General features: G+C 44.9%; 3 protein-coding genes across 3 annotated transcripts; 1 reads left to right on the top strand and 2 right to left on the bottom strand.

The window, feature by feature from the left end:
- Positions 1–12: 12 nt before the first annotated feature.
- On the bottom strand, positions 13–4,821 carry LOC109482268. Its single transcript, XM_019784956.1, has 5 exons — positions 4,555–4,821; positions 3,390–3,474; positions 2,807–2,937; positions 137–246; positions 13–45 (listed from the first exon to the last, which is right to left on the bottom strand). Exons 1-5 carry the CDS (start codon positions 4,640–4,642, stop codon positions 13–15), a joined length of 447 nt encoding a protein of 148 aa, XP_019640515.1. The 5' UTR covers positions 4,643–4,821.
- A 916-nt stretch (positions 4,822–5,737) lies between these two features.
- On the bottom strand, positions 5,738–6,986 carry LOC109482470 (beta-1,4-galactosyltransferase 2-like). Its single transcript, XM_019785190.1, has 2 exons — positions 6,733–6,986; positions 5,738–6,588 (listed from the first exon to the last, which is right to left on the bottom strand). Exons 1-2 carry the CDS (start codon positions 6,984–6,986, stop codon positions 5,796–5,798), a joined length of 1,047 nt encoding a protein of 348 aa, XP_019640749.1. The 3' UTR covers positions 5,738–5,795.
- Positions 6,987–8,367: 1,381 nt separating this feature from the next.
- LOC109482471 (beta-1,4-galactosyltransferase 2-like) lies at positions 8,368–9,746 on the top strand. Its single transcript, XM_019785191.1, has 2 exons — positions 8,368–8,635; positions 8,780–9,746. The coding sequence occupies exons 1-2, from the start codon at positions 8,382–8,384 to the stop codon at positions 9,561–9,563; spliced, it is 1,038 nt and encodes a 345-aa protein (XP_019640750.1). The 5' UTR covers positions 8,368–8,381; the 3' UTR covers positions 9,564–9,746.

Below are 9,746 nucleotides of genomic sequence, written 5' to 3'. Positions count from 1 at the left end.
TCAACGTTTACTTCATTTACGTACTATTGTCACCAAGTATAACCACTGACAAATATGAAGCAAATAATACTAATAATCGAACGAAGTAGAATGAAAAGAAAAGATATACAGCACGCGTGTTTATGACAAAGCTCACCGCTGCCTCAGTGCGCGTTTTCAGGTCCGTATAGGCGGCTGAGTCCGGTGAGTAAAGGTCGCCAGAAAACGTCTCCAAAATCACGATGGACACGTGATAACTCTCACCCCCTGTCAGGAATAAGTGTGAAGGGGAATTGAAATCTTATCATAGTATATTGATAGAATTGCATATAAAATGAAGAGGATGGCCAAAACCAGTGCAGATCCCCTTAATTTATTAAATTTCATTATTATACAGCCTGATGATGTTGAACAATCAGAAGTCCCCATTTCATATTGGTATGACGTCATAACATTAACTGTGGTGATTAAATCCCATAAACACCGCGACCAATAAGCGTCGACCATTCTGTTCGAATGACGTCAGATCGAACATGCTGGCATTGCTTTACGGACCGTTTCCTTTGCGCGTACATTTACGCATGCTTTAAGATGTGCTTAAAGGAAGCATTTCATGCAATGATATAGGGTACTAGTATATGTATCCAGAGCATTGCTTTTCTAGTTCTATGCCTCAACGGGTTAGGGTTATGATCAGACACAGTTCTGGATAGTCTACGCGGATCCAAGAACGTAGATTTGACCCGGGCACGGTTTGGGATATGCCGACTATATATCCAGAAACGTAATTGGGCATGGTTCTGGATTCAGTGCGGTTCTGGATACAACTACCCTGGTGCCAAACTACATGTAGTATCGGGCCGTTGGCCGTTTTCTTCGGCAGCCAACAGTGTAGTAATTCTTGGGTTTCAGTCACGTGACCCGACCTTAGCGACGGGTGTTATCCGCCATTTTGGTGTACCTACAGCCCCGCGTAGCCTACGCGCTATATACATGGTTCATTGTTTTGTAGCTGGTTGCGGGTCAAAAAAGTGGTAAACACAGTGTATCTTTTCAATGTGTGCCAAGGTGATTACAAATCAAGGGAAGGACCAGGAAAAACTGACCGAAAAACATCGCAGATTGTGGATTTTTGCGATCAGCCGCGGGGATACGGCCACAGAAATATCCCGAGATTGTGGCGAGTTACTATCGCCACAGACTCTGGGCAAGCTTCACCCGCCTGGGTCCGACACAATGTTGCCTGGGTCCCTACTAAAAAAACCTTGGAAGAAAGAAGTACAGAGATTGGGACGAAAGCAAAGAACAGAAGGAGAGGCGAGGGCCGAAAGGGCGAGAGAACGCATCAAGCGGGCCGAGGAACAGCCGGGTCTGGCGGCTTGACCGGGCGGGGCTTCTGACGCCAAAAGCCGCCCGACGCCACACAATGCTGCTGGATATCGCGTACGTGATCTTCCCTACACCGAGGTCAGAAATGTTCCTGTACATGCAGAAATGGCACCCAGGAATTTCCATTAAACATCGACTAAACAAAAGTTTACACGGTGCAAGTGAATTTATTTTGATACTGTAGTACACGTGGCAGTCTGACTCAATTTGAGCCTAAGTGCTAAAACTCCGAGTTCACCCTGACAGCCCAACAAAATTACCGATCTTAGCACTAAAAATTGGGTTAAAATTCGGCTTATCATGATATCCTAATATTCTAATGTGAATGTTCACAAGCTAATTCATGCATAGGTTGTGAGAGGTTACCCAAAAACTTTTTTTACGGCAAAACTACAACTAAGGGTACGTAAACAAAATTATGCCCGGAGGCTCCCCTCCCAACGCCGATGATTTACTCCCGCAAACTCGAGGCGGCCAACAAAATTTCTGTCGACAGGGATGACAAGCCGTCATGTGAAATTCTAATGGGGTTCCAACAGAGACATGCTAGTACTTTTGGTGCTTGAAAAAATATTCATGAACTCCAGTTTGTCAGCGGCGAAACCGAAGGGGCTAGATGAAAGTACACAACAATTTGAACAAACAAAGCCGCCCGCGGGCATGAATAAAAACTGGCATTTTGCATTATTACACACAGAACCCATAATTTTGTAACAGCAACCGATAGTAAAACAAGGATTTACATTACCAAGAAAAGGTGAAACTTAGGCTTACCATAATTTGATTGGGGATAACCCGTCCGCTCCTCTCGAATTGTTGTTTACGATTCGGCTACGCGAGTCACAAGTTGTCGCGAGAAGGAATCAGACACACGGGTGACCCGCGCACAGAGAACTGTCCAAAACACACTTCCCAGACCCTCCCTCTCTCTCTTAATTCATTTATTGAGAAAAAAATTAGACTAGAGTGACCAACATACGGATCCTGTCCACTGTAGGACTGTGTAGGACTAGTAACGTTAGTCTTTGAAGTTGGTTCACACATACGCTACCACATACGCAAGTTTTGTCGTCCTATATCCTTAGTCATCGTATCCTTTGACTTCCTATCCTCTCAAAAATGGACAATTTCATTGAAATCCTTGTCATCTGTCAACCATCAAAGACTGCAAAATTATCGTGTGGCTGTTAACTACTTGTATGGCTTCGGTACCAATGTCTTGACACTGCATAGCACTACAGCGAGGTACACCAAAATGGCGGCCGCCTGTATTACGCAAGCCCGTGACGTCACGTGAAAGCCGAGAATACGGGACCGCCCCCCCCCCCCCACCGGGCTCAACTCCCCGTAGCGGTAATTTAGCTGCCGAAGGAAAACGGCTAACGGTCCGATATATACTAGTCTGGCACCCCGGGTAGGATACAACAGCCCCACGTACCGATAACGCCCTGGCCGATGAGCGGGGTGAGGGTAGTGAAGCCGTTCGCCACGTTGGTAGCGTTCAGGAAGCTGTACCTGACCGCGTTAGAGGAGTACTGCGCCATGACGAACTCTAGACCAACACGGACACTGTAAAAAATTATATGAAACGCAAGGCAATCAGAGATAGCAGACTTCACCCCCTTAGAAACGGTGACTTTAATGTAACTGTCGTGTACCCTCTGTCAAAACATTAGTACAGAAATTGCACTGCAGAAAAAGTCGGACTCACGCACACGGGCGTGCACGCACGCACACACACACACACACACACACACACACGCACGCACACGCACACACACACACAAACACACACAAGCGCGCGCGCACGCACACACACAAACGCACAAATTCCTTTGGGGGTGAAATTGAAATAATGCAATGTATTCACATATCACTGGATTGAAACTTTCAGAATGGAAAAGAATTACCAGTGTTGGAAGATTTTACGATTTTACGAGTTTATCAGTGTCTTTATTGCCATTCATGTCATTCAAGTACATGCATGTCAGAAAAGTTTAAAACTGCTTTTGCACTCTTACTTCTGAATCGCTCTCTTGACCCTCAGGTTCTCCAACCGATGCGCTACAAAGTCTTCCACCACGGAGGCCTCAAAACAACTGGAACCTGGAGAGAAAACAAGTACGGGTATAAAAAGTATTGCCATGGCGACGATGGCTATCATCGTGAGCTCTGTATTCGTTCAATTTCTTACCAGATCGCAAGGGGCCGCTTCTGTACCAGTGATTACAGAAGACTTGTTCTACTTCTAGCTCGGCCCTTTCTGGCCCCAGGCCTCATGTCGGGAAACCTGTCGGAGCCGCCTATAGCTGTTATCAATGGCGGCCCTGACACTAGAAGGTTGAATAGTTAGAAGGTCTTCCATAGCCAGAGGGAACAGGCGTTCTGTCGCACGTCTCGCACAGAATGAATGGACTAACATTTGGCAGGTCAACTCGCAAAACAGGGTGACGCCTAGGTGTGTATTATCTACAATTCGGCTAAGAATTGCAAACAAAATGGTTATATGTTTCCAATAGTACGTATCAGAGAAAGCGCTAGGGTCTTATTCAAATTTTCGCTTCAACGCAATAAATTCATTTACAAACTGGTGTTCTGGTATTTGATAGTCTGTGTAACATAAATTCTCATGGCCCTATTAAGCCTCTCTCTAGCCTGGATTCCAGTTTTGTTAGCTGCTTCCCAAGATCCGCTAGTGCAAAAAAATCGAAACGACTTTCATGGCCTTGAAACGTAGTCCACAGCATACTAGTATTACCGATGTAATAACATATTTGATCAATACGTAACATTGTTAGGATTTCTGAACCAGTACATGTGCACACTTCAAGAAATGGGTGCGTAGAACACAGCACATCAAGGGAATATCAAGAGAAAATTCGAAGCGACTTGCTAAATACATTGTCAGCAGTTCAAGTGTTACCGATGTAGTGGCACATTTAACACGTAACATTGTGAGGATATCTGTAACCAGTGCATGTGCGCACTTCAAGAAATGGGTGCGTGGAACACAGTAACAACAGAGCATATATCAAGTTCAAATTCGAGGCGACCTGCTTTGCATAGTCAGCAGTACTAGAGTTACGTATACATTACCGATGTAGTGGCATATTTAACACGTAACATTGTTAGGATATATCTCTAACCAGTGCATGCACAATTCTAGAAATCCATGGGTGTGCCCACCTGAAATCCACAACACCGTCAGGATCAGGCCCACACAGGACCGCCAACCCAGCCGTCCGGGCTTCCCTGGGCATCGTCCTACGGTCATGCTCGACCCCTTTCCTAAAACACCGTCTTTTATATCTCCACGACGACTTTTCTTGAATAAGAACTGTAAATACTGTCGTAGGACAAGCGAAAATACCCCCCGATGTTGTCTGCTCTTTGGGTGGGTCTCTAAATTCTGTGATAATTACTGGGTGCAGCGTCAAAAGTGGTTGGACTGGAGTAGATGTACCTCCAGGGGTTCGAGTACTAGTAAATTTAAAGGTATGACCCCAAACTATATAAACGCGCTCTCAGTGGGGCCTTATAGGAAAGTTTTAGAAAAGGGGGCGGCTGACTTCGGTTGGGGAGGTAAAAGGCGGTGGAAGGAGAGGGATAGGCTCTGTATATCAATACTATGCCCTAGACACTTTGTATGTTTTATTTATTATTATTACTGCGAAAAGTAATTATTATTATTATTATCATTATCATTATCATTGTTATTTTATTTTATGTTGCTGTACTCCAGGAAGAATAGTGTGGATTACCATACTAATGGAGTTAATTACCATACTAATGGAGATCTCAATAAACAAACAAACAAACAAACACAGTGGATTGCCAAGCCATCGGAAGTCGATATCGGCGCCCGTCACGGCTGTGTGGATGTTGTTAGATAATTATCCCTTAACATTCTTAGACTTTCAAAACTGTTGAGATGACTTGTGACATGTAAATACAATATGTTCTGCCATATCTTTTAAGGCCAGACTAAATTAATTTCTAAAATTAAGTTACATGTACTAATACCATTCAGAATGTGAATAAACCCTAAATCATTAGCATATTTTAGAAACAACATCTGAAAAAAGTGCTGGTTTTGCTACATGCTTTTTAATTTATCATTGCAGTAGGAGATGAAAATGAATTGAAATGTGCATGTTAACCAGCTAAGTATGTATCAAGTGATGTTTGTTTCTTTTATATTTTGTCCGAGAACCACGAAATTAAATTGGGGTGACTTAGATTAAGTCTCTGACTTTCAATCTCCAACTCAAAGAATTACTGACATTTTCGACGGAATCTCTCAGTCTGTTCAACGTTGTGACCCAATTGATCACGTGTTTTCGTCCACGTGTGACGTCATCATGGGTCAAAGTTCATCGGAAGTCGATATCGGCGCCCGTCACGGCTGTGAGGATGTTGTTAGATAATTATCCCTTAACATCCGCTCGTTTCATGTGTGTATTGATGGCGTTTCTCTTTGTAACGTTGACCAAGACGTGAGTGTACAGTGCCTTGCGAGTTATCGATGTTACGGTATGGTTCATTGTATGTAGATTTGACAGACCGTCTCTCTTTGCCCGGCGTATTCCATTAAACAGCAGAAAGTACTTCTCCGGATTCTTGGTATGATTCCCGTGAGGCAACATGTGATATCTTGCGACGGCTCTGTCCGGACGCTTTACCCTCAACACGTGTTTGTACATTCGCCGGGCAAGATCATCGTCCTCCGCCCCCCATCCACAGTATAAGTTCGAGTAACCGTTCAGCAGTTTGTAATGCGACGTACTCAAGGCTAGAACTCCGCCGACAAGCCCAGGATACGGCAACTTGTATTTCAATTTGTCGACAGCCACCGACAAGTGATACGGGGACTTGGCACAGGTGTACAGAGGTGTACTGTCGTTCTCGGGAATGAGGTCGACGTCGTGCAAGACAAAGCAGTCGTAACTAGGATCGTCTTTCAAGGCCTCGGTGAAGCCGACGTTGTAAAGCAAACCTTTGCAGAATCTCGGTTCCTCGCCGTGTTGTTCTATGACGTAAATGGTGTAATCGAGCCCCTGGCGTTGGAAAAACGGGTGCATGCGACTGAGAAATATCTTCAAGTGTTCCTCTCTGTCTCTGAACGTCACCAGGATGGCCATTTTCTCACCGGAGGAGCTGTTCCGATTCCCAGTCGGACTCCATTTCCCGCCTAACCTTACGTCACCGTATGTGTTGTTAGTCGACGTTTTATGTAATGATTCCAGATCCGCTTCTTTTGAAATTTTCGCCAAGTGTTGACGGGTTACCAAACCAGCAACTTTCTCAGTTGAACTCAGTTTACCCCCAAATTCAACACGAACGTAAGAATGGTTACCTCTCAATGTTTTATTCAATGTTTCCGGCTCCCTTTTAGAACTTGACGTGTTCACCAAATATTGGTGTGCTCCCAATCCGGCAACTTTCTCAGCTTGACTCACTTGACTGCCAAAGTCTACATTATCGTACTCTTTCTGTGTTTTCTGCAATGTTTCCCGGTCCCTTTCATTTGAGGTTGTCGCCAAATGTAGGTACGTTAGCAAGCCGAAGGTGCCGACAACTTGTAGGGCAATAAGACGACAGAATCTTGACTTCCACATGTTTCCAACTGACGACGTTAATTCGTGTACAGATCGTTTACAGGTTGTAAACAGTTCGTGTACGTTCGTCTTCGTTCTCAGACTAGTATACAGTTTTCGGTGAGATTATTATGGATTAAAATAACGTTGCCAACTCAGAGTGTTTGTTGTTGGATCCGGGTATTAATGTTGTAGTTGGGTTTAGTCCAGCACTTTGATTGTTACTGATTAGGCATACTGAGAGAGGGACGGTCACGAATCACATGTAAGCAACGCTAGATGTTATGTTATTTTGCACAGTAATATAAAAAAAACTTAAGACGAAAAATATTCTGGATGATACACACACACACACACGAATGGACACTAACCATACACCCGCCCTCACTCTTAAGTATGTCTTTTGCACCATGCATGTGAAAATATGAGTATAGATTTATTAGGGCTTTAAATTGTGTAAACTGCATCGTAGTTTCTCATATTTCTCAAAATCTGCCTAGCGCCTGCATCAACAAAGAATGGTTCACACGTACACAAACACACCAAAAATAGTCCGCACCGGACGTATAAACACAATAAGGTTCCTGCCCTCTGCTCTCCAGCCACTCATGTTGCGTGAAATCAGTGACAGTCGATCCATACCAGGATGTAAAACATCCTTGCCGTTATATAAACATACCATATAAAACTGATCAGAACGTACGCTAGAGCACTACCGCCGTGTCAGGCAGACAGAAGAGTCATGAACACCAACACAGGTAAAAACACCTGCTGCTTAAGTGTTTAGGATCGCGTTTTAGGACAGTGGATCATGTTTTAGGACAGTGGATTGCGTTCTAGGGTAGTGCATGTGTTCTACTGACAGTGGATTGCGTTCTAGGACAGTGGATTGTGTTCAAGGACAGTGGATTGCGTTCTAGGACAGTGGATTTCGTTCTAGGGCAGTGGATTGCGTTCTAGGGCAGTGGATTGCGTTCTAGGGCAGTGGATTGCGTTCTAGGGCAGTGGATTGCGTTCTAGGGCAGTGGATTGCGTTCAAGGACAGTGGATTGCGTTATAGGACAGTGGATTTCGTTCTAGGGCAGTGGATTGCATTCTAGGACAGTGGATTTCGTTCTAGGGCAGTGGATTGCGTTCTAGGGCAGTGGATTGCGTTCTAGGACAGTGGATTGCGTTCTAGGGCAGTGGATTGCGTTCTAGGGCAGTGGATTGTGTTCAAGGACAGTGCAATGCGTACTAGGGCAGTGGATTGACTGCGTTTTTAGGACTGGATTGCGTACAACATTAATACCCGGATCCAACAACGAACACTCTGTGATGGCAACGTTATTTTAATCCACAATACTGTATACTAGTCCGAGAACGAACGCACACGAACTGTTAACAACCTGTGCACGAACGTCGCTAGGTGGAAACATGTGGAAGTCAAGATTCTGTCGTCTTATTGCCCTACAAGTTGTCGGGACCTTCGGCTTGCTAACGTACCTACATTTGGCGACAACCTCAAGCGAAAGGGACCGGGAAACACTGCAGAAAACACAGAAAGAGTACGATAATGTAGACTTTGGCAACAAACTGAGTCCAGCTGAGAAAACTGCCGCCTTGGGAGCACACCAATATTTGGTAAACACGTCAAGTACTAAAAGGGAGCCGGAAACATTGAAGAAAACATTGAGAGGTAACCATTCTTACGTTCGTGTAGAATTTGGGGGTAAACTGAGTTCAACTGAGAAAGTTGCTGGTTTGGTAACCCGTCAACACTTGGCGAAAATTTCAAAAGAAGCGGATCTGGAATCATTACATAAAACGTCGACTAACAACACATACGGTGACGTAAGGTTAGGCGGGAAATGGAGTCCGACTGGGAATCGGAACGGCTCCTCCGGTGAGAAAATGGCCATCCTGGTGACGTTCAGAGACAGAGAGGAACACTTGAGCATATTTCTCAGTCGCATGCACCCGTTTTTCCAACGCCAGGGGCTCGATTACACCATTTACGTCATAGAACAACACGGCGAGGAACCGAGATTCTGCAAAGGTTTGCTTTACAACGTCGGCTTCACCGAGGCCTTGAAAGACGATCCTAGTTACGACTGCTTTGTCTTGCACGACGTCGACCTCATTCCCGAGAACGACAGTACACCTCTGTACACCTGTGCCGAGTCCCCGTATCACTTGTCGGTGGCTGTCGACAAGCTGAAGTACAAGTTGCCGTACCCTGGGCTTGTCGGCGGAGTTCTAGCCTTGAGTACGTCGCATTACAAACTGCTGAACGGTTACTCGAACTTATACTGTGGATGGGGGGCGGAGGACGATGATCTTGCCCGGCGAATGTACAAAAACGTGTTGAGGGTAAAGCGTCCGGACAAAGCCGTCGCAAGATACCACATGTTACCGCACGGCCATAAGAATCATACCATTAATCAGGAGAAGTACTTTCTGCTGTTTAATGGAGTACGCCGGGCAAAGATGGACGGTCTGTTAGATCTACATACAAAAAACTATACCGTAACATCGATAACTCGCAAGGCACTGTACACTCACGTCTTGGTCAACGTTACGAAGAGAAACGCCATCAATACACATATGAAAGTCTAAGAATGTTAATTATCTAACAACATCCTCACAGCCGTGACGGGCGGCGATATCGACTTCCGATGAACTTTGACCCGGTGATGACGTCACACGTGAACAAAACACGTGATCGTTTGGGTCACAAAGCTGACCAAGACCGTCAAAAATGATCAGTAATTCTATGAGTTGGAGATTTAAGGTCAGAGA

The sequence above is a fragment of the Branchiostoma belcheri genome, unplaced genomic scaffold (assembly GCF_001625305.1).
Source record: "Branchiostoma belcheri isolate BF01 breed outbred unplaced genomic scaffold, Haploidv18h27 scaffold6, whole genome shotgun sequence".
NCBI classification, from domain to species: Eukaryota; Metazoa; Chordata; class Leptocardii; order Amphioxiformes; family Branchiostomatidae; genus Branchiostoma; species Branchiostoma belcheri.
This window is presented reverse-complemented; position numbering and strand designations above follow the sequence as displayed.

Coding starts and splice junctions, on each gene's coding strand:
- LOC109482268 (XM_019784956.1), bottom strand. CDS start 4,642: ATGACCGTAGGACGATGCCCAGGGAAGCCCGGACGGCTGGGTTGGCGG. Junction 2,938..3,389: donor GTCAAGAGAGCGATTCAGAA/GTAAGAGTGCAA, acceptor AATTTTTTACAG/TGTCCGTGTTGGTCTAGAGT. Junction 46..136: donor AAACGCGCACTGAGGCAGCG/GTGAGCTTTGTC, acceptor CATATTTGTCAG/TGGTTATACTTGGTGACAAT.
- LOC109482470 (XM_019785190.1), bottom strand. CDS start 6,986: ATGTGGAAGTCAAGATTCTGTCGTCTTATTGCCCTACAAGTTGTCGGC. Junction 6,589..6,732: donor CCGGAAACATTGAATAAAAC/ATTGAGAGGTAA, acceptor TAAAACGTCGAC/TAACAACACATACGGTGACG.
- LOC109482471 (XM_019785191.1), top strand. CDS start 8,382: ATGTGGAAGTCAAGATTCTGTCGTCTTATTGCCCTACAAGTTGTCGGG. Junction 8,636..8,779: donor CCGGAAACATTGAAGAAAAC/ATTGAGAGGTAA, acceptor TAAAACGTCGAC/TAACAACACATACGGTGACG.